The sequence below is a fragment of the Typopeltis vanoorti genome, chromosome 11 (assembly GCF_054136105.1).
Source record: "Typopeltis vanoorti isolate ZY-2024b chromosome 11, IOZ_Tvanoo_1.0, whole genome shotgun sequence".
Lineage (NCBI taxonomy): Eukaryota > Metazoa > Arthropoda > Arachnida > Uropygi > Thelyphonidae > Typopeltis > Typopeltis vanoorti.
Genome location: NC_143559.1, coordinates 106423405 through 106449279, shown reverse-complemented (window position 1 = coordinate 106449279; position 25875 = coordinate 106423405). Strand labels below are relative to the sequence as shown.

The 25875-nt window shown below is 35.4% G+C and overlaps 1 protein-coding gene across 1 annotated transcript in view; it reads right to left on the bottom strand.

Annotated features, from left to right (window-relative positions):
• Window positions 1-25875, bottom strand: part of LanB1 (laminin subunit beta-1) — a 754433-nt gene that overhangs the window by 383757 nt on the left and 344801 nt on the right. Inside the window, exons 14-16 of the mRNA XM_090400882.1 lie at window positions 15652-15772; window positions 15343-15470; window positions 7483-7672 (exon numbers count right to left, since the gene is read on the bottom strand). Of these exons, the coding sequence (XP_090257008.1) occupies window positions 7483-7672; window positions 15343-15470; window positions 15652-15772 (439 nt within the window). The remainder of the gene's footprint in view (window positions 1-7482; window positions 7673-15342; window positions 15471-15651; window positions 15773-25875) is intronic.

The window sequence follows — 25875 nt, the reverse complement described above, 5'->3', positions numbered from 1 at the left end:
ATGCAGAATCTTCCAGAGAATTTCCCAGGCAACCTCTGGCAGACCTAACTCCCAATGAATCCATTTTTTCAAATTGACTAATCATTCATCCCAGAGCGTATAAAAATAGTGGAACTCGTCAACACGTGTTCAGGCAACAAAATTTGCAGAGTGCAGCAACATCATTGCAATTGTTTAGGTAGAACAACTTCACATGCAAAGTTGTACTACACGCTGGGGCATGGTTAGTGCCATCACTGTGGATGGTATTAACAACTAGAATGAAAGGAAAAATCCCATATCCATCTTTTTAAACCATCCTGGCACTTGCCAAATTGTGCAATATACAAATTCCACGCATTTGGTGTTGATATGCCTCTGGTGAATTTTGGAGCTACTTTTTTCTTTCTTTCTTTTATATTACTTCTGCATGAGACACAATGTATTCCTGCAAAGTTTGCAGCATTCACTGGATGGCTCCAGAAGACCTTAAACACAGGGATACTTTAATTTTGATCACCCTGTATGTGTGTTAAAGATACCAAGAAATTAGATTGTTTAATGAAAAATCTCTTAATGTTTAATTCGTATATTAATGATGCTGGAAATAATCTGAGAGAGAATATCTAGTTGTTTGCCTATAATGCTAAAGATGAAATGAAAGATGAACATGCAACTATTTTTTTATTTGCATAAAAGACAATGCTGTTCGCTTGATATGTTGTCCTTGATATCTTTTCTGATACTACCAGAAAAGATATATACAGGGAACTGCAAACTGTTCTTAATCAAATATCCCAACAGAAAAGATCATTAGTATAACAACAGATGAAGCTCAAACCATGGCTAGTATGAATGATGATCGGGATTATTATCCAGAAACATAAAAAGATTAACAAGATGCAAAATAATTATTTCTCACTGCATTTGCAGCAAGAAAATTTGAGTGCAAAAGTTTGCAAAATGTTCAATGTTGTTAAACAGATCATTAAAATTGTAAATTTTATTAGATCTCGAGGACTGAATCATCACGAATTTAAAGAATTTTTTGAGAGATATGGAGAGCAAATATGGCAATATCCTTTTTTAACACCGAGGTTTGATGGTTAAGTCACGACACAATGCTTAAGCATGTGTGCGATTTGAAGAGCAAAATTCAATTATTCTTGGAGATGAAAGACAACCCTTACTCTTGAGAGACACTTGTGACATTATGATTAGGAATTATAGACACGTTAACACAAGAATATTTTAATATTTGCCAAATATTTCAGTCTGAAACTAACAGACTATTTTCAGTGGCTACATAGGAAGAAAGTTTTTAACAAGGTGGAATACCAACAATTGATCATTCAAAAATAGAACGAGCTGCATGATGTTACATTGCTAAGCATTAAAGATAGGAAAAATTTCATCAGTGATGATTAAATTATAGGTATTAATTCACAATTTCATATAATAATATTAAAAATCATCACTCTGATGAAATTTTTCCTCTCTTTAATGCGTGGCAATGTAACATCACGCGGCTCGTTCTACTTTTGAATGATCAATTGTTGGTATTTCACCTTGTTAAAAACTGTTCCTATGTAGCCACTGAAGATAGTCTATTAATTTCAGACTGAAATATTTGGCAAATATTAAAATATTCTTGTGTTAATGTGTCTATAATTCCTGAAAGACAACCTGTTTCCAGAATTTAATGACAAGGATTGGATGTGTGACTTTGCATTTTTATTATTATTATTATTATTAGACACCTCCAGGGAGTCCAAAGACTCATCGAGGAAGGGCATCTACTCTACGACTCTGCTTCCACCAACTGACTGCACTACGTCAACCACCACCACCACTAGTATTCTCACAGACAATCACAAACATCCATGCCCAGGAGGGATTCAAACCTGCAGCCAAGAAGGGATTCAAACACACAGCCTCTTGACTAGAGAGTGGACACGCTAACCACTCGGCCAGATTGGCTGGCATTGACAGTTTTGACATTTTGCATTAACATTATTCAACATTTGAACAAATTAAATGCAAATCTTCAAGGACAGAACAAACTGATTAATGCAATGTTTGATAAAATAAAAGCCTTTGAAAAGAAACTACAAATTTGGAATTGGCAAATGGAACCTAATAATATGGCTCTTTTCCCAATTTTGAGAAGAGAAAATCTGCCTGAAATGAAACAATATGCAGAGGAAATACAGAGACTACAAGAAGAATTCAGTTAGCGGTTCAAAAATTTACACGAAAATTAAACTAATTTTAATATTCTCTCATCACCATTTAATACAGACGTTTAAAGGGTTCCCAAGGAATTTCAAATTAGCCGACCAAATCGTATTCTTATTGGTTTGAACCACAATAGGAAATGATGGTTCAGCATGACAGAATTTCATGCCGGCTGGGATGTCGCTGGCATTGTTGGGGATTCCCCGTTGTTTTCACCTGGGAATTGAGGCAAATGCTGAAAAGTCAGCTACTGGAACAAATCCTAAAACACACAACAAACTCAACATAAGAAGCCTGAATGGCAAAGAAATGGAGCTAGCTGAGGAATTAGGTAAGTACCAGATCGACATAATAGGGGTGACTGAAACAAACAAGACCAAAACTGGTGAGATCTTTCTGAGCAATAAATACAAAATGTTATATTCAGACAATTACAATCAAGGAAAAGAAGGAGTAGCCATAGTATTCAACACAAAATACGAGGCTAATCTTCTTGAATGGCAGTCAGTCTCAAGTAGAGTAATGTGGGCAAATATGAGAATGGGGAACTGGACAATGAGACTTATTTGTGCCTATGGTCCCACAGAAGGTTCTACTAAGGTAGAAGTGGAGGAATTTTTTGAGGCTTTGGAAAAAGCAACTGACACAATGAAAAAGGAAAAGTTGGTCCTTTTTGGGGATCTAAATAGCACAATTGGAAATCTCTTTTCTCCAAATTTTCCCAAAATACAAAAATATTTTGGGAAAATTTGGAGAAAAGAGCAAAACTAATAAAAATGGCAAATACCTGTTCGATTTCTACTCAGGATATGGACTGGTTATTACTAACACAATGTTCCAACGTTAAAATGTGCATAAATTCACATGGAGAGAAGAGGCAAGGAATAAGGAAAGTCTCATTAACTATGTTATTGTTGATAGTGATGTTTTCTCCCTGGTGCAGGATACTGGAGTGTACAGAGATTTGAAATCAGAAGTGATCACCATTTAGTCTTGAGCAGGATAAAATTGAATTTCATATTGAAAAGAATAACATGTAAGAAAGTTTTAAAGCGAATAAAAGTTGAGCAGCTCTCAGATGTGAACTGTAAACTAAAATACGGGAAGATTATTGAAGGGAAGATGAAAGAGTTTGAGAACAGGAATCAAGCCTTGGAGATTCAGTGGCAAGCCTTGAAGAAAATATTGATTGATTCAGCGAGAGAGGCATGTGGTGAGGTTGTCTGCAAGGGTAGAAAAATCAGAACTCCATAATGGGCACAGGAAATTAAAGAGACAGTGAAGGAAAAGAAGAAAGCATATCAAAAGTTCCTGTCAAATAAGTCAGCTTGTGCTCTTAGAGAATACAGAGACAAACGTCACACTACACTAAATACTGTGTAAAACTAGCTACACAAAAGTCATAGGAAGATTTTGGTAAGAACATGGAAAATAAATATAAAGAAATGGCAAAATATTCTGGAGTTTGTTGAAGAAGCTCAGAAATGGCTTAAAGAGTGTTATAAAAGGAATTAAAAATGATAAAGGTGACACTGGTTAAAAAGATATCCTTGATGTATGGAGTAATTACTTCGAAAAATTGTTAAACAAAACAATCAGTGACAGCACAGTGGTAAAAAACACTCAGGCATGCAATCAGGAATACATATCCATACTTCAAGTAGAAAAAAATCATCAAAAGCCTTAAACGTGGAAATGCAGCTGGAGTAGATGATATTCGACTAGAAATGCTCGAGTATGGAGGTATAAAAGTCATACAATAGCTGTACTGCATAGTTCAGAAGATCTGAACAGAGGGACGAATACCAGATGATTGGAGTAGAGCTCTCATAGTGCCCATACTTAAAAAGGGAATAAAACTGAATGTGAGAATTACAAAGGCATTTCTCAACTGAGTGTTCCTGGTATGATTTATGCGTATACTTGAGAAACAGTTGAGAAGGATTGTGAAAGGGAAGTTTGAGAAATCATGGGAATATAACAAATAGTTGAGAAATCATGGGAATATAACAAATATCTGTATTTAAGTTTTGTAGATCTGTAAAAAGCATATGACAAGGTACCAAGAGAGAGAAGCTATTCAAAGTGCCTTAGAAGATAGAAATATAAGATCTGATAATGTTGGAGTCTTGACAGGTAACAGATTGATTTGGAGGAAAATTGTAGATAGAAAGTTAGTAATGATGTAAGTTTTCCTGTAATACTATCATATCCTGTACACCCTTGAGGGTACATGTCAGGAATTTGATGATGATGATGATAATTGATTTGCAAAGCAACGCTGAACTAAGAAATAAGTTTCAAAATGTTAGTCTTATTGACTTTTATAAGAGTTACTTTCCAGCTGATAAATTTCTATTGCTGGCTACCCATTCCAGGCAAATAATGAGTTTATTTGGTAGTACTTATCTGTGTGAACAACTTTTTTTGGAAATGAAAATTGTAAAAAATGATCTTTGAAATCACTTGATGACGAATGACTAAAAAATTGTATTAGAGTCGCAATTTCAAATATACCTCCCAATATTGAAAAGCTTGTTGATGAGAAACAGAGCCAAATATCTCATTAATTAAATTTCAGCAGCTATTTAATTTCTTTTGATTAAAAGAAATTAAAAATGTCCTAGGAATGTATTTATACCTGTGTATATATTGAAAGTATTACTAATAAAAAGTAAATCAAATTTAAAAAATTTTTCATCATAAATCTATGTCGAAAATAACAAATTCCACCCCATAAATTAAATTTTTTTTATTAATATATTAAATTAGTTAATATTGTGTTCGTTGCGGCCCGTAAGGAATCTTAGGTTTTCATTTGCTCATCACTGATACAGACTATTGTGCATAGATCTAGTCACATGGATTTCTTGGGAATGTGGAAGGGGTAGAGAGAGAGAGAATTCAAGGGTGAGTGACCAAAATGATGGCTGATTTGTGCAGTGCTCCTTACAATGACAGATTGAATGTTTGTATTAAATTTAACTAATAGGCAGAAAAAGAGAGGATATAATAGAAGCATATAAATTACTGAAGGAATTTTATAGATTAGATGTTCAAGAAATTTTTCTATACATCATTGGATGCAAGAGAAGAATAGCATCACTTCTGGAATGCTTAGAAAATGGTAAATGAATGGAACTGGATGTCAGAGGCAGTCATGAGTATATTGCCAGTGAGCAAGTTTAAGAAGAAAGAGAGATAATAGGGATTCCATGACGATAACAGTGTAATGATGATAGTAATAATAATAATAAAATACCAATCAATATAAAAATGGAAGAAAAACACAGTAAATACATAGACAATCCAATCTTGTACTAGCAAGTGTAATAAAAGCATAAGAAATTAAAAAAAAAAAAAAGATAGACAAATGCTATTGATGAAAAACAACATATAGACTGTTCCTTCAAAACCAATAAACAGGAAACAGAAGAAATATATAAAAAATGATACAATTAATGTAAAGAAAGCTCACTAAGATACTTGGGAAAGATTTATTAATAAAATAGAAGATATACAGGGAAGATAAAAAATATCCTACAAAAATTAAAGAAATTAAATAATGAAGAAAGAGATATAGCATAAATCAATATAATACATGAGAAACAATGGAGAGAGCATAATAAAAATTGATGATATTTCCCAAAATAACAGTGAATAAATCAATATATATATAAGTTTAGAAAAATTAAAAGAAGCAATAAACGTATCAAAAAATAAAAAAGTAAGTGGATTAGACGACATAAATACAGAGCTTTGGAAGTATGATGGAGAATATTTACATTAGGGATTCTTAAAGCTAATAAGTAACTGTTGGAGATAATGTGAAATACATCAGATTGATTACAAACTAAGATAAACTTATTAATTAATAAATAATTATAATCTTCTGAATGAAAGACTTAAAACTATTGCAATTTTAGATAAATTACACACATACCCATACATATACACGTCTGTGTGCATGTTGATCAGATTATAAAAATATTGCAAACAACAATAAAACAAGGTATTATTAATTATGACTATTATTATTCAGGACTTCCATTAGGTATGAGACTCATCATTGGAAATTTGTTTCAGACAACTCACAACACAAAATATCCTACCATTCCTTAAACTTAATTTAATGTCTGCATTCTCACATCCCTCTTAGGAAATGCATTCTATGGTGTGACCACGCTTCATACAAAGTAAAATGCTACTTCTCATACTCTTACTCAAGGGATAGTCATTGTCTTCTATCCAGCAACCCTTTGCAGATTGAATGCCCTCAATCTTTATAACCAATATTTCACAGTCCTGATATAATTTTTGTTATCTGCCCTTATACCCTCTCCAAGGTTTCTTCATGTCTAGTGACAGATCTGAGTAAAGTAATCCTGATGTGATCTGATCAGGGCATGATATTACAGAATATTTTCTTAATTCTGCTGATATTTAGAGTTGTCTTTACCACCTTGGCAATATGTCCCATGAACTGTGAATTTCTATTCACCATCACTCCATGATCTCTTGCCTCTTCTTCCTCCAGTACAGTTTCATCGACAGAGCATGAAGACTCCATCAGTAGACACCAAAGTTGGTATCTACTGATGGGAATCTAAAGAAGGTACATAACAAAAAATTTACATTTGACTATAACACAATCTTAAAATTTTACAAAAAGCAAATTTCGTAGCATTTAAAGACAAAGACCATATTAGATCAAAAATTGTCAAAGGAGATAAAACAACAGGACAAGTGATACTATTTAATTAAGTTGCATAATAACATATTTAAAAGACAAAGATATTAATGAAAAAATAATAACTTGCATAAAATCTGGAAAAAAAAAACTGAAAAATGTAAGAATGGACATTCAAGCTCTGTTATATGGTTCTTAAAGATGGATTGTTAAAAAGAAAAAAATCAAATATAGGCAACAAAAATGAGATTTTTAAGAAACAATTACTGGATGCACAAAATTTCTCCCTACATAAAACATTGTTTTATGAAGAGAGAAAGGGAAAAGTGAAGTGGATATATACAGAGACTGAAGGGAAAACACACACACACATAATGAGAGAGAGAGAGAGAGAGAGAGAGAGAGAGAGAGAGAAAGACCGATTACAAGATGGAAAGACCAACAAAGCCAGGACACAAGAATAAAAAGAAAATACATAAGCATCTTTAGAAGGTATATAACATAACAAACAAAATCATGAAAAAACAATGACACAATTAAATAGGAAAACTCACAAAACTTACGTGATTACTTACCATGAGCTTGCCCATAAACATGGAACCCAATACTGTACAAATATTTTTTGCATACATCTGGAGGAACTGGACGTACAACAGAATAAAATGCCTGACCACAACGAAAACGCTCAAATTCTTGTCGTCTGTATTCATTTACGACTGAACCTTGGAAGAAAGGTATGCTATCGATTCTTGGTATCAAAGCTATCTGTAAAAATAAAATGTTTCTCAAAGTTATGAAGAACATAATGTATGTACTTTTTTAATAAATGGTAACAGATATCGTATAATAATTAATTATATTCTGATTAAATGCACTTTATAAAATTATGCACAATGCCATTAAATTATTGAAAAATACTGCAAAGTCATAAAAGGGTGCTCTGGATGAAGCCAGGGCACCCTTTCAAGCCAGAGCTTGAAAGCTACAGATTAATCATCTGTAGCTTTCAAGTGTTTATGTGTGAGTGCTGATGCAGGAGTCGTGTGTGTTTCGGTTTTGTTCAAAAGTGAAAGCAAGATGGCAGCTGCTTTGTCTCTAAGAGATCTAAACTTTGATTTCAGAATGTGCAGAATACTATATAAATTCATTAGATTACATGGATAAGGTGTGGATTTTTAAAGCAGATGAAAGGAGAGTACATGAAGCGTGACTTGAATGTGCAGCTGATGAGTAATGTATTAGTGATGTAATGTATTAGTGACTGCTGAAAGTAAATTGAATGCAATGAGAAGAATGAATGCTCATCTTCTTATAGGGAAGAAAGATAAGCTCATCTTATAATAAAAGTGGGTGAGTGATCTTTCTTGCACAAAAAGTCATTCTAAAAGGTGACAGTAGAATGAATGACAAACAATACAGGTAGAGAAAAGGGGATGGTAGAGTGAATGGTATAGTAGCAGTAAATGAAACAGTAGAGACTTGTAAGACTGAGGAAGAAGCGAAAGACAGTGGAAAAGTAGAGAAATGTAGGCAGTATGGTAATAAAGGTGGTACAAAAGATATGAAGTTGCAAGTTTTTTCACTTGGTTATGCTATAAATTAAAGATGCCAAGAAATTATATTCTTGGTTTGATCCTTTATCCAAGTGTAAGCAAACAAAGTTCGCACATGAAGTCACTTCCTGACTTGGTTACTTCTATATAGAGGTAAACGACTCCACATCAATTGTGTTAGTATCCCATAATGCAACCCACACATCCTTCTTAAAATGTATAATTCTATGCATTATGGGAAAGGCAACTATCCATACTGGTTTCGACCTTTATTGAGGTCTCATCAGTGGGAGCCAGACCCAGAAGTGATACCAAGGTTGAAATAATGCAGAAGTCATATTTCCACATAAAAGTAGCTAAAATGTGTCACATCTTATTATTAAAATACTCTGCATAAGAGATAGATGCTGAAAGTTTTTCACTTGCTTACACTACAAATTAAAGATGCCAAGAAATCACATGGTTTCATCCTTTATCCAAGTGTAAGCAAAGTTTTCGTGTCAAGTCACTACACAACTGGGTTATTTGTATATAGAGGCTAATAACTTCACATCAATTGCCTCAGTATTCCATAATACAATGCACACATCCTTATATGATGTTATGCATTACAGGAAGGGCCATAATTATTATTATTATTATTATTTCGGGCGACTTCAGGAGTCCTTAGACTCATCGAGGGAGGCCCTAAACATCATGTCCACACAACTATGCGATTACATTCTCACAGTATCTATCATACCTTGCCTTGAACTCGTTCACCGTCATAGCACCCACAACAGACTCTGGCAGCTTATTCCACTCATTTACCACTCTAAAAGTAAAGAACCCAGCTCTAACACCCCTGCTAACCACACTCTTGCCCAGCTTCCATAGGTGTCCCCTAGTTCTGCCACCACCAGTCCTGATCTCAAAAATATCCTCTGAATTAATCCTATAGAATCCTTTTAGCAATTTGAATGTCTCAATCATATCTCCCCTTTTCTGCCTATCAACTAGTTTCTGCAACCCACAAATCTTCAACCTGTTCTCATATGGTTCATTCCATAGACCTGTTATCATCTTAGTCACTTGCCTCTGGATCCTCTCCACCTCCTCCCTATCAAGAAGGAACCGAGGTGACCAAATCTGGGCACAGTAGTCGAGATGAGGTCTTATCAAGGCTCGGTACAGAGGTACAATAACTTGCTTGTCTCTGCTCGTCAAGATATTTTTCAACAACCAAGTGAGTTGATGAGCTGATTTAGCTACTTTTGCAATGTGCCCCCCTAAACTTCATCTCCCTATCCACCAACACTCCCAAGTCCCTGGCCTCATCAATCTCTTGGAGTACAGTTCCACCAATGTGGTATACTGCTGCTAATCTTTTAACCCCAAAATGCATAACCTTACATTTTGTCACATTAAATTGACATCCATTCTCCTTAGCCCAGAACTCCAATCTATCTAAGTCATCCTGCAAGACTTTGACATCTTCTGCATTCACTATTGCCCTACCCAACTTTGCATCATCAGCGAACAAATGAATTGTTCCACTTAGATCCTTCCCTATATCGTTAATGAACAGATTAAACAGCAGTGGTCCAAGAACAGAACCCTGCGGCACACCACTAGTCACAGGCCGTCTTTTGGACTCTACTCCTGAATAAACTACTCTTTGATATCTCTCCATCAACCAATCACCTATCCACCTCACCAACCCTATATCCATTCCCATATGTTGTAGTTTACGGATTAGTATTCCATGTGGTATCCTGTCAAACGCCTTTGCCAGGTCCAGCAGTATCACTGTAAACCCATTTCCCTTATCCAGCTCAGCCATCACCTTGTTATAAAACTTGAGCAAGTTACTGAAGCATGATCTACCCTTCACAAAGCCATGCTGTCCCCTGTACAGTATCTCATTTTCATCAATCCATTCCTGTATTTTTCCCTTGACTACTTTCTCCAAGACCTTGACAACGACTCCTGATATGCTGATCGGTCGGTAATTTGCAACCGTAGTCTTGGATCCTCCTTTATGCAGTGAAACTATTTTCCCCTCTTTCCACACCTTCGGGACTAAACCAGACCTGAGACTCAGATTAAACAACATGGTCAAGGGCACTGATAATTCCTTAGCCGCTTCACGCAAGACCCATGCCGGTATACCATCCAATCCCACAGATGTGTTCACATTAAGGTTCTGTAATAGACTAGTCACCTCTACTTCATTCATCACTATTCCCGTATAAACTAATAAACTAATGGTTCCTTCATTTTTTCAATGTCACCACCTGGATGATATGCTTTTGCAAAGTGCGCACTCAGTAACTCCACTATATCAACTGATTCAGTGACCTCCTTACCATCGTCATTCCTTAAAATCATTTTGCCGTGTACAGTTTTTTCTTACTTGCAGCATATTGAAATAACTGTTTGGGATTCCCTTTTGCTTGCATAGCTAGTTTCCTTTCATAATCCGCTTTTGCTTTTTTTTACCACACTCGTTACCTTTCTGGCCTGCACTTTATACCGTTCGTGTGCCTGCAGGTCAACCCTTTCTTTAAATTCCCTCCACAGTTGTATCTTTTTTTGCAGCTCAAGCTTAATGGTGTTGTTCATCCATTTAACCCCTACTTGTTTTACTATTCGGACCCTAGGTATACAATCAGCCCTAACCTCCTGTAAATGCTCCTTGATCACTTCCCATGCTCTATCGATGTCCAGCCCTTGCAGTTGTACATGCCATGGCACTGATCCAAGCAATCTCCTAAGCTTGTCATACTTGCCAGCACGGTAATTCCACATATACCCTGTCTTAATCGAAAATTCCACACCTTTAGCCACCTCCCTGTTTGCTTTTTCTGTTGCCATTATCTGTTTGCTTACACTTGGATAAAGGATGAAACCAAGAATATAATTTCCTAGCATCTTTAATTTATAGTATAACCAAGTAAAAAATCTTCCAACATCTATCTCAAAATCCAGAGTATTTTAGTAATAAGGTGTGACACATTTTGCTACTTATATGAAATATGACTTCTGCATTACTTCAACCTTGGTATCACTTCTGGGTCTGTCTCTCACCGATGAGATCTCAATAAAGGTAGAAACTGGTCTGGGTAGTGGCCCTTCCCATTATGGGAAGCATTATGTTAACTAGGAGCATTATCATAGATTTGAAGAAAGGAAAGGAATAATGGAAACCAGTTCGGTGAAGCAGTGCTCATTGAAAACACGTAAAAAAAAAGTTATAAGGCAGAAACAGAACATAGGTGATATAAAGTGATTGGAATGAGAGTCTGAAAAGTGGGGAGAGGGGGGGGAAAATCATCAAATATATATATTCTCTTCTATATAATAACAAGACAAATGATGAGAGGTTTTTAGTGCACAACCTCAAATATGAGAAAAGTAATGTAAGGATGAATGGATTTTAAAATTATTACAGGAAATCATCTGTCATGCAGCACAGTAAATAACTGGAGAGAATATCCAATTATAAAAGCATAAGAAGTAATTAGCGAGAGTAGCATTTCGAGCAGAAAAGGACACCCAGTATTTTGGAGGCTGAATGTGATGTAGATTTTGTATGGAGAAACCATACAGAGGTCAGCTCTAGAAGAGAATGCTAAGCACTGTAAAAGGTATAGAGGGAGTGAGGTGAGATCTCTCCTCGACAGCATTGCTTCGAGAGTGCTGAAATTGATAAGGTTATTCTCAACCCAATGAGCAATGGCAATGAAGAATAACCATTTCTTCTGTTTATGGAAATTTTCAAAGTTTACAATATTTGAGCATTGTAAAGTTTATCAAAAGAAGAACAGAATGTACTGGCATAATGTACATATCAGCAAAACTATGAATGGGTTTTAAAGTGAGAAAGAGTCATTTATTTACAGAAAGAATAGCATAGGAGAAAGTACTTATCTCTGAGCTACTTGAGCAGATGTTTAGAAATTTGAGGAAAGGGAATCATCTGTAATGTAGCACAGTAAATGAATGGAGAGAGAATATCCACTTATAAAGGCTGGAAAGTAAGTAGGACTCAATGACATATCTGATCAAATACACTGGAAGAGTCAAGAGCAACCACATCAATATCTCCAAACTTTTCTATGGCTTCTGTCAAAGGTAGACAATACTTGCTAGGAGATCCACCAGATCTCCTAGTGTGGCAGACCACGTTGGCAATTGGTGATTAATTGGTGGGCCTGGAGGTGGTGAGGAAGAATTCTGATGATGGCCAACTCCATTATTCAAGAGAACTGAGCTGAGAGTGCAAAGATAATAATTTGATGGTTTACTTTTTGATCACTTTTTTGAAATGAGACAAAGACAGGCTTGCTGGCTTTCATACTGTTAAATGAATAATTAAAAGAAACACATGTATTAAGCACAGTGAAAATGATTTGCTTGTAAATATTTCATCCTAATTATTTTAGGACATCATCAGTACAGTAGTTTAAACAATAATAGGAATAACATACAGTTAGGGCGCATGATTACAATAGAATCTCATTAAACGTGCATAATGTCTAATAATTATTTTACACAATTTTGTATGACAATTTCCCATGCTTTAGGAATAGTAAGAACGTCATTGCAGTTTAAATTTGGTCTGTGTATAGGGCTTCAGAACTTTCTTTATATAAACGTTCATGTTTATATAAAGATCTATGTAAAAGTTTAGACTTTTCCCAATCGATCCTATGGCTTGGATTTTCAATTCCGTGTTGAGAGAGGCCAGATTTCTGCGGTTTAAAAAGACGAATGTGGTCTTGATGTTCCAAGATGCGTTTCTGAACAGACCTACCTGTCTGTCCAAAGTAAGACAATTGGCATGAGCATGGAATCTCATAAATGCCAGGCAACATCAAAGGTGAGAGTTTGTCCTTAGGAGAAAGTAACAAGTTGTAAATTTGGTTGATAGGTTCGTAAGTAGTGGAAAAATTGTATTTCTTCATAATTTTAGAAAGACGTTCAGAGATGCTTTTGATGTAAGGTATGGGAATCCTATGGACTTCTTGTCTGGTTTGATGTGTTGGAAAGTGACTGATGTTTTTTGAGTTGTTTTAGGATTATATCCATTTAAGATGGTGTATTTTTGATTACTTCTAATTCTTGGTTTAGAGATTCTTCAGAGGAGCAGAAGTTGTGATTATATCCATCCTAAATGGATATAATCCTAAAACAAATCAAAAAATCATCACACTTTCCCACACATCAAACCAGACAAGAAGAAGTCCATAGGATTCCCATACCTTACGTCAAAGGCATCTCCGAACGTCTTTCTAAAATTATGAAGAAATACAATTTTGCCACTACTTACAAACCTATCAACCAAATTTACAACTTGTTACCTTCTCCTAAGGACAAACTCCCACCATTGATGTTGCCTGGCATTTATGAGATTCCATGCTCATGCCAATTGTCTTACTTTGGACAGACAGGTAGGTCTGTTTGTACATCTCGGAACATCAAGACCACATTCGTCTTTTTAAACCGCAGAAATCTGGCCTCTTTCTCAACACGGAATTGAAAATCCAAGCCATAGGATCGATTGGGAAAAGTCTAAACTTTTACATAGATCTTTATATAAACATGAACGTTTATATAAAGAAAGTTCTGAAGCCCTACTACACAGACCAAATTTAAACTGCAACAATGTTCTTACTATTTCTAAAGTATGGGAAATTGTCATACAAAATTGTGTAAAATAATTATTAGTTTTTTGTTTTTTTTTAACTTCTGTAACACGTTACGCACGTTTAATGAGATTCTATTGTAATCATGCACCCTAACTGTATGTTATTCCTATTATTGTTTAAATTACTGTAACTGATGATGTCCTAAGATACTTAGGATGAAATATTTACAAGTAAATAATTTTCACTGTGGTTAATATGTGTGTTTCTTTTAATTATGATCTCACCACAGCTTTCGTTATTTTAAAAAAAAAAAAAAATTAATAAATGAATAAGAAAGATTGTAGAGACAATATAGGATAGATGCAAGTATTGCACACCACTGAGGAGATACTGGACCAGAAGAGACTTGTTAGTATCCAGACAATTCAGAATTCTTCTGCTAACAAAAGGCCAGAAAAGGCATGGAATATATTTTTGGTATAGTAAGAGGTGATTTGCCGAGATCATCTATGCAGGTGTTGCCAAATAGTGATATTTGGATAATATAATGGTGATACTATCTGGACATGTGTGTATAAATGAGAGAGATGGAGAAGAAACATGGAAGAGCAGAAATAGAATTTGAATGGAATGGCCTGCAGGAACCATTTAGCAAGTTCAGGAAATTTCACTTTATATTACAGACTTTCCTAATATCTTACCACTTACTGCAGATCTCTTACAATAAAATACATATAGAGGGTTCCGCTTGTTGAAGGTTCAAGCCTGTGCAGCTTCAAAAATACAGCACATTGATAACAGCAAGAATGTTGGTAGATACTCTTACAAATGGGTTTTCTCTTACAAATGTTTCTGAAATCTTTTGTAAAAGCTTTCAAAGAAAAAGTTTACAAGAATATAATCAAGTCTAATTTCTGGATGTTTCTGTACCAGTTACCAAGAGTAACCTCTTGGTAACTTAATTAATGAAGCATTCAGGAGAGCTAGCACTCACTCAAAGAAATGAACAATTAATTACACACCTTCAAGATTGGTTTGTAAGTTACAACAAGTATGCTTTGAAACACAAACAATGGAAGCTCACTGAATCACATATCTTCAAGAATGACTTATAATTTATGGTTATGGACAGATTTAACTACAATATCATGATTTATAGCACTATAAAACTTGCAACATCAAGGGATAAGACAAACAAATGCATATCATTACATTATGCAAAATAATAAAAACAAAGATTACTACTTACAGAATCTACTAACACAGAAGCGGATGGTGTTTCTACTTCTCTATCATAGTGCTTAAACTCAATACGAACTTTATAATTCTTTCCTTTTTCTAAACAAGCAGGTGGAAATACTACTGCATATCTTTCCCCTGAAATGCAATATCAAAATTAAAATATATCAGTCCATTAGTCTCAGTAATATGAAGTCCATTAGTCTCAATAATTTGTGCATACGACAGAAATCAAATTTTGCAATACTTATAGTGATTACAATGTTAAACTTAATAAAATTACCATAAATGCTGAAAGCAAAAAAAGAAAAAAAATTACCTGATGGAAGAGATACAGTCTTTATGTCATCCTGAGGAATAGTATTAGCACAAGGTCCTGTAGGATCAACCAGTCCAGGTCGTTCTAAAATCACTTTAGCCTCTTCCCACTGTCCAGGTAGCTGAAACACATAAACTATAAGCATATTATAAATAATAAAATATTTAAAATTTTCCTATATGCTAAAATACTACAAATTTCATAAATAAATAGATATATGAAGAAAATTTTAAAAACAAGTCAAATGAAAAACTTCAATTTACAATATAAACTTCAACAAAATTTTAGACAGAATATTAATAGATTTAAAATTAATTCACCAAAATAGAACTCAGAGATTGTCAGATAACAAGCAGATGAAATGGAAAACACACAGAAGAAAAACATACAAATATGTATACATCTTGTATCTCATTAGAAAATGTATTAAAAGGAGACTTTATATTAGCGAGTATGCAGGATACTATCCAAGAGTTTCTCCCCCCCCCCCCCCAGAGCAAGAAAGTAAAGATTGTGAGTGTGCTGCTTTGCTATGACAGGACAGAACTGAGAAGAAGGGCCATGATTACCAATGAGTCAATGAGAAAATCATGCAGGTGGAATGGTGTGTTGTAGTTTATTGATGTATGGAGTGAGTTTGATGGATGAAAGGATTTGTATATGCCTAATGAACTGCATTTGAATGGTTTTGGAGTTAGACGTCTGAAGAAAGTATTGTTTAGTGAGAATGCGGTAGTGCAAAAACAGAAAAACCAGAGATATTAGGGAGGGTGAAATCAAGCATGTGTCTGGCCATCCCTGTGATAAATGAGCATGGGTATAGTAATGATTATGCAATGTTGAATGGGATTTCACAGGTCTCGAATTTAAATAAGTTGGTAATGACATCAAAAATTATAGGTATCACTAAGACCTGGTTGACTGAAAATGACATAGTTACAGGGATAGAATGTAAAGGGCATTGTATTTTCAGGGAAGATAAAAGGAACAGGACAGGACGTGGGGTATTGCTGATGATAGCTGCAGAATTACAACCAACAAAATTAGAAGTTAAAGAGGATATTAGGTCTGAGGGGAGATGGTTCATTTGAGGCCGTCTGGAGTAGAATAGATGCAAATAGGACAAAATACATTGTTGGGTGCTGCTAGACCAGGAGATCCACAGGAAGATGTAGATGCCATGTATTGGCAAATCAGCACAATGAGTATAGGCTGAACAATTATTATGGGAGACTAACTATGGAGACACCAATTGGATGGAGGAAAGGGGACATAGCAAGATTGAAGTGGGATTTCTACAATTGCTAAGAGATAATTACATGAAACAATGTTATAGAGGGGGGGGGGACAAAGGGTTTGAGGGTGTTGGATCTGATAATAGCATCAGAAGATGTACCCATTACCAAGGTAGACACTCTGCCTCCAATTGGGGAGAGTGACCATGTTCTGAGAAGTTGCCAAACACATGGAGTTCTCTGTCAAAAAGGGTTTATGTTCAACCATAAGGCTGTTGATATGAGAGACTCAGGAGTCATCTTGGAACGTGCCATGGCTTGAGAAGCTATAAGGAGAATATCGGTAGTGCATGGCAAGTGGTCAGAGATTGCTTGAGGGTAGTAGTAGTATCAGACTGCATACCAAAGGTCAGGAGGATAAACCAAGTTGGAATTAAGTAGATGAGTAGGGCTATAAAGCAAGAGATGTAAAAAAAGAAAACACAGAGGAAATATACAGAAAATAGTGATCAGCATACTCACGAGTATGCTGATCACTTGCAGTACAAAGTGCAAGCAAAAAGAGTGACTAGTATGATAAGGAAGGCTAAATCAGACTATGAGAGAGAATTAGCCAAACAGTCCAAGTAAACTCAAAAAAATTTTTTTTGTTATGTAGCAATAAGAGGAAAATGACTATAGTAGAATGACTAAACAATGCTGAAAGCAGGAAGGTGAGTGAGCTAAAAGAAATAGTTGAGTTGTGTTACGTCATTGGTTACTCCTATATTTTACTTTTATTACTCCTTTTATCACTATTTTTCTATTCTACAATCGGACTTAAGAATTATCTCTATTTTGGGGCTTGTCTCCTTTTCGGACATTAACAAATTTATATTTTTAAGCTACGCCAGCCAATATCCTATAATAGAAGGGACTCTTATTCAGAGAGACATTCCCAGAATTTCATGCATATGCCCATTAACAAAACTCTTTACTATGGCCAAGTAGATTTCAACTAACAGTCGTAACCTCTAATCTAAACCTATAAACTTTCAATTCCCTCCTTCTTAGGTTCTAATTTTATGAGTGGTAGTTTGATTCTCATATTCAGGCAAAACTCAGGTATAAAAACAAAACATGTTTATTTGGATCTTAAGACACCTACAACTATAATATATCACACATTCAATGGACTCAAGGTCATGCAATATCAATTCATACTAAGTTAATTCTAAAGTCATACTAAACAATACTAGACAAAGGAAATAAGCACAGTACTATATAAGCAATAATTCTCTTCCATAAGTTACACATTAATATACTCCGATTTAACGTCAAAGAAATTCCAATCAGATTCTATCTGCTACACTTGTCTCATATATTGAATTCTATCTCACTCATATATATTCGTTCCAAGACAATTTGTCTGATGGACACCAGCTATTACAAATCAGAATAATCACTTAGAGTTCTCTAGTAAACTGTCCAAATTCAATCAATATACAATTACTTTCTTTCCTCTAATGCAACTGAGTAACATATAACAAAATTTCTGTACTTTACCAACTCTATGCTGGAAATCAGGTCTGCCAGATCTGTCTACCTTTTGTTAAACACGACTGTACTTCGATCGTGTCCACGTGCTGGTTCTGGTTGGCATCTGATTAGGCTGTACTTCACACATGACAGTGTTCACACATCTACGTTGTCCTTGATTAGCTGCAGGACATACTTGTATCTGCTGCCGCTTCTAAGGAAACGTTCACCGTTCCTCTCTGATGGGACATTTAGCAAAGGCTCGTAACTACTGATGCCGACAACTCACGTTTAAGTTCCATCAGAAATCTATCGAACATCATTAGGAATGGGCTTGCCGTCTGACATCGCTGCCCCATCTCACATCCATCTCGAAACGAAAAAACCAAAATTCCAGGAGTAAAAAAAGCCTTGAAAAACGGTGTGCATTGCCTTTTATTCCTATTTCTTAGTGCCCTCTTTTCCTTCTGTTTTTTTCACATGGCACTTCTCGAACTTGCCCCCTGGTTGATCCCGTATTCTCCCTCTGCTCCAGGAGTGCTCTTTTCCTGGAAAGCGAACTAAAGTTACCTTCTGCGTATGCCACTGCCTGAGGCCCTATGCTCAACCTGCACGGCTCGCACGCGACCTTTGGACTACTGTTTACAACTTACTCACTGACTTACTGTATACAAAATTGTCTTAATGAAAGTAATATTTACACACAAATTCTCTACTTAACAATTTTGAACAGACAACATTAAATCATAATAATTTACATGAAGGGAACATATATTCTTACCCACACTTAGTAATTTCTTTTATTTTCTGCTGGAGTGCAAGTTTCTCCTACAGCTTTTAAATTAAGCATGTTAAATCCTGAATGAATAGTTTCCTTTTCCAAGTTCTTCATTCAAGATCTAACAGTTGCCAAGTGATCATTTTGCAGAAGTGTATCATCCAGGTGGACATTTTACAGTTGCTGATGTTACAGAGACACAAATTAAATTGAGGTAGATGAACAGGAAAAGTTCAGCATATTAAAAAACATGAATGTGAGCACAGCAGTGAGACTGGATGGCATCAACCCATCTATTACATGAATGTGCAAGAGAATTGGCATTTCCTCTGATGAAGTTGTTCAATCTAAGTATCGCCTCTGGCAGAATTCCAAGGGAGTGGAAAGATGGCAAGACAGTACCATTGCATAAAGGTGGCTCCAAGAAAGAGGTAGCAAACTACAGACCAATTAATATATCAGGAGTGGTCATTAAAGTATTGAAAAAGTTGGTGAAAGGTAAAATACAACAGTGGGTGGATAGGGATGCAATACTCTATTGTAGGTAGCATGGATTTGTAAAGAGTAAGTATTATAGTCTTAGTAACTTTTTCACATTTTATAACAAAGTGACAGCAGAATTAGATGAAGATAATGGCACAACCACGATACTGCTCAACTTTGCCAAGGCATTTGACAGAATACCATATGGAAAACTATTACAAAAACTGGAAAGGATGGGAATGGATATGAGGCTAGTAGCATAGATAGAGAGATGGCTGATGGATAGACACCAGAGAGTAGTATATGGTGGGGTGGAGTCCAGGAGAATGATGATGACTAATGGAGTACCACAGGGTTCGGTACTCCATTAGTCCACTACTCTAATTTGTATATCAATGATATAGGAAAAGGGGGATATTCAGTTGTTTGCTGATGATGCAAAGCTGGGAAAAGCAATAGTTGATAAAGATGTAGATATCCCAAAGGATGATTTAAATAAATTGGCATTGTGGGCAAAGGATAATGACTGTCAATTTAATATTATAAAATGATGTAAGGTTATGTACTTCAGGTTGAAAAGGTTGCATATGAATTGGTTTGCAGGAAATTGATGAGCTAAGGGACTTGGGAATAATGGTGGACAAAGAGATGAAGTTCAAAAAGCATATTGCAAAAGTTGGTAAAACAGCTCAACGAATTACTTGGATGTTTGAAAAACGCACTAACATGTAAAGATAAGGAAGTCATTATCCCTCTTTAAAAGGCTATGATTTGGCCATATCTTGACTAGCGCACAGATTTGGTCACGTGGGTTTCTTGGGGACCAGGAGGTGGTCGAAAAGATTCAGAGATGAGTTACCAAGATGGTGACGGGTATTTGGAATACTCCCAATGAGGATAGGTTGAAGGTTTGTTGGTTACAAAGTTTAGTTGATAGGCAGAAAAGGGGGGGACATGACAGAAACTTTTAAAATATTAAAGGGAAAATTTTAAAAAATTCACTTACATCAATTTTATAAAATTGATGCAAGTGAAAATTTTCAATATATGACAAATAACCAGAGAACTAGGGGCCATCTGTGGAAGTTATGTAAGAGTGTGGTTAGTAGATAGTAGAGAGATATGATGGTTGATTTGGATCTCCTGTGATGAGTCTCCATACTACATGGAGATGCTGTAAATAATAATAATAGTAATATTGAATGATGATTTATTATAGTCATTTCAGCAAATTTTCAGTGTACTGATTTTTTTTTTTTTTTTTTACTAATTGATGCTATATTAGTAGGTGATAATGAGTTTGCACATTAGGTTTGAATCTCATGCAATTAAAATAATGTGATATATAACTGTAATATACAACTTATAATCTTTTCAGCCCCAAAGTGCATACCTTCCATTGAACTGAAGCACCCATTGTTCTTTGAAGCCAACTGACTTAATCATCCTACAGGATCTCTACCGCATATTTATTTACTACTTTCTTACCCAGTTTAACATTATCAGCAAACAATTAGATATCTCCCTCCACCCCAATGTCCAAATTAAACAACAGCAACCAAAGTACAGTCTGTGAAACAACCACTGGTCACCTGCCTTCTTGATTCTTCAATACATAACCTACTCTTTGATATCTATTTCAACTTACTGATCGTATTTCTTATATTTTCCCATCGCCCTCCCTTGCTCCTGATTAATGATGCTACTGGATTTATCTTCCTAGTTGTGGATATGTGGTTTGATAATGATTTGCTCAAATGCCTCTTGAAAGCTTCCAATGTACTGCTCCAAGCTGCATCCTAAGTTCATCATAATCATCTGTTCTGTACTTCTAAAATGAAAATTCTGCATGCTGAGCCATCTAAAAGCAGAAGAAATAGTTTAATTACATGGTGATTATTTTGGTGGGGAGAGTGATCAGTCACCTTAATTTGGCAGATGCCAGATTAAGATGACTGATCACTTTCCATAATCATACTTCATTTTGCTTGTCATGTAGCAAAAGATCTCTATGGGATTTACTTTGGCCTGTTCAGGTCAATTTCTCTCCAAATCTAATTTTGCTTTTTTCTCCACAATGCTGGTGTCCCTTCTTTCAGGTGCTTTGTATTGTTCAAGAACCTGTTAAATCAACCTTCTCATATACCCTCCACAGTATTCTATTTTTTTTTATACTTCCTGCTCAATGATTATGATGATACTGATTTATTTAAGATCCACCTCAATTATTCTCCGAACACCTGGTAAGTAATCCGATAATGTAACTTAAATATCCCTGTATGCACTGCTTCATTCTTTGCAGTTTCTTTTATTATGGCAGTGTCCCAAGCTGCTTCCCGAGGATGTCATACTTATTAGTCTTGAAATTCTACATATACCTTCTTAATTGAAGATCCCATATGCTTCATAACCATCCAGATCAAAAGTGCATGATCTCTCTCTAGAGAGAGAGAGAGAGAGAGAGAGAGACACACACAAAGTGATTAACTTGGTTATGGAAAAATACTCTGATGCTAACCATTTGGAAAAAATGGTACACAAAATGGAAACCACAGTAAATTCCATCTCATATTCCCTGTGTGATCTTTCCTCCTTCCAATCAATGTCCTCTATAGGTGAAGTCCCCACAATACAAAGACTGTGAACAAAATGTTCACACCATTCTTCCAGGTGTGAACCAGGAAGAATGGTGTGAACATTTTTAGATTCTTAGAGTGAATTCAATGAACAAAAAGATATAATACTTTAATGTATTTTGAGAAGTTGTCAGGAGAAAGTGTTGTTAATTTTGTTAAGAAATAGGAAGTACAAAATCAGGAATGAGTAGTATGTGCGTGAGAGAGAGAGAGAGAAAGCACCCTTCAGACAATTGAGCGTGGAAGTAGGAATCACCAATAAAAGAAATGCTAAATATGATTTCTTAAGTCAATTTAACCACTGAAATTACATCAGGATTCTATTATAGCACTACATGAGTAAAATTACATTATTACTAACTTCCTATGAACAATTTTCCTCCAGATTAGTCTGTTATTTTTCTTAACTTCGATATCGATGAATTTTATATTTTGGTATTCTTAGTCTTAAGTCCTTCTGAGTCTTCATAGGCCCACAGAAGGTTCTACGAAGGTAGAAGTGGAGGAATTTTTTGAGGCGTTAGAGAAAGCAACTGACACAATGAAAAAGGAAAAGTTGATCTTGTTAGTGATCTAAACAGCACAGTAGGAAATGATTGTCAGACATACAGAAATATTTGGAGAAAAGAGCAAAGCTAATCATAATAACAAATATCTGTTGGGTTTCTGCTCTGGACATGGACTGGTTATTACTAACACAATGTTTCAACATAAAAATGTGCACAAATTCACATGGAAAGAAGAGGCAAGGAATAAGAAAAGTCTCATTTACTATGTTATTGCTCATAGTGATGTTTTCTCCGTGCAGGAAACCAGAGTGTACAGAGAATCTGAAATTGGAAGTGATCACCATTTAATCTTGAGCAGCATAAAATTGAATTTCATATTGAAAAGAGAAAAATATAAGAAAATTTTAAAGCGAATAAAAGTTGAGCAGCTATCAGATGTGAACTGGAGACAAAAATACACAAACATTATTGAAGAAAAAATGAAACAGTTTGAGAACAGGAACCAAACCTTGGCGATTCAGTGGCAAGCCTTGAAGAAAACACTGATGGATTCAGTCAGAGAGGCATGTGGTGAGGTTGTCTGCAACGATAGAAAAATCAGAACTCCATGGCGAACACGGGAAGTTAAAGAGGCAGTGAAGGAAAAGAAGAAAGCATATCAAAAGTTCCTGGCAAATAAGTCAGTTTGTGCTCTTAGAGAATACAGAGACAAATGTAAGAAAGCTAAACTGTACAAATCTAGCTAAACAAAAGTCATGGGAAGACTTTGGTAAGAACACAGAAAATAAATATCAAGAAGGTGGCAAGATATTCTGGTGGTTGTTGAAAAAGCTCAGAAATTGAGGAAAGATTGCTGTAAAAGGAATTAGAGATGATAAAGTTGGTATGAAAACAGAACATAAAAGATATTGTTGAAGTATTTACTTCGAAAATTTGCTAAATGAAACAAGCAGTGATGACAGCACAGTGGTAAAAACACAGAATAGGCATGCAGTCAGGAATATATATTATTATTATTATTATTTGTCACCTCCAGGGAGTCCAAAGACTCATCGAATAAGGGCATTCCACCATTCAATCCACCAATTGACTGCAACTACACCAACGCCATCTACCACCGACCACCACCATTATGTTGCGTCTAGTTCGTCCCTTCTTTTCTTTATAATGTGTATCTTGTATCTCTTTCATTGATATATCGGGACAACTTATTCAAGTTTAGCCTTTATTATTACAGTCGCAATATCAAATTCTATCGCATATGTCTCCACATTAAGTAGGTTGCGTTATTGTTATGCATTCCACATTAATAATAAACTAAGCATTATATCTTGCTTCTCTTATGCTCCTTCTTATGTAATTTAACCTTTAAGGGCCACCAGAAGTTTACCCGTTCCCTGAATTCTATAAATTATCCTGATCACTCAGGCAAATTTATTTTTTTACTGCGCCAGCCTGAGTCTTAAAGTTAGAGATATGCTCTGCCTTTAGGTTAATTACAGAATATCAGGTGCTACTATCAATATAAATCTAATTCCTAGAAACTTGGCCTCTCTGGCATAATTTTACTCTTATTTGCAGTCGTGCCCTTACTTTCAATTGGGACACACACACGCGTTCTTAGGTTTGATATTTTATGAAGGGTCAGGGTCAGTCATCATGATCAGAAACACATATAATTAAAGAATCAAAACATTTACTAAATTCAATTAGCAATTACTTAAATTAAGGGGATATTAAATCCCACATAGTTTTAAAACTGAATAAGAAACTCAAAGATTGGAATCAGAGAGTTTCTTGCCGAATATAGTAAACTATAAAGTATCGGCGACACTAGCGTTAGCCAATGCAAGTGATCCTAGCACGTAGTACAATACCGGACGACTCGTTACAAAGGTGGGGGAAGTTCAGATCGCTATTCTTAGGTATTTTCCATAATGTAAAAACACATTTCCTAGGAAATGCACACACATTTCCTAGGAAATGTGTTTTTACATTATGGAAAATACCTAAGAATAGCGATCTGAACTTCCCCCAAAAGCATACATTTCCTAGGAAAAACACATTTCCTAGGAAATGTATGCTGTTATTAACAGCATAAATTTCCTAGGAAATGTGTTTTTACATTATGGAAAATACCTAAGAATAGCGATCCGAACTTCCCCCACCTTTGCAACGAGTCGTCCGGTATTGTACTACGTACTAGGATCACTTGCATTGGCTAACGCTAGTGTTGCCGATACTTTATAGTTTACTATATTCGGCAAGAAACTCTCTGATTCCAATCTTTGAGTTTCTTATTCAATTTTAAAACTATGTGCGATTTAATATCCCCTTAATTTAAGTAATGTTTTCATTGCCGAAATGAAGCTTATTAGCTCTTTATACTTAAGCAATTAGCAATGCTATACAAGTTAAATTGATCTTCAAATCTAATGTTACCTCTACCTTTCATTCACTCTCACAGTCTTAAAGCATTTTAGTACTTTACTTCAAAATATCAGTAAATTCAATAACTCAATACATATTACATTTATGATTATAACTCATTTTGGACATTAAGGTACTTTAACACATTTTATGACCTCTCTCGGAATAAACATAAAAGAATCTCTATCTGGTTGAAAGTCCTTAAAGTTCGCTTCAAGAAAACATAGTCATTTACACAGATCTTAATTCTTCACTCTTTCTTTTAATACAAATTTCAGATTGCATTCTTTTAAATGTTAGTCAATTCTCAAAAGAGGCTAGAATAAGTGAGAGTACTTATCTATTCTCTTTCTTCAGTTTTCTACCGTCTTTCATTCTTTGTTTCGAATTTGGTTGTCTCGACCTTATCGCCACGTGGGATACACGTGCTCGCCTGGGCTGGGCACTAGCCTTCTGCTTAGGTTTTACGTCGATGATCTTCTCACCACGGCCTGCGGTTAGTCTTACCAAAACTCTACTGCGGTGTCATACTGAACTCTATCGTAAGTCAGCCCTCAAAAATGAGAGCTGAACTGCGAAGAACTCTCAGAGCACATGGAGAGAAACTCAGGAACAAGAAAAAACGGGGTCATTTA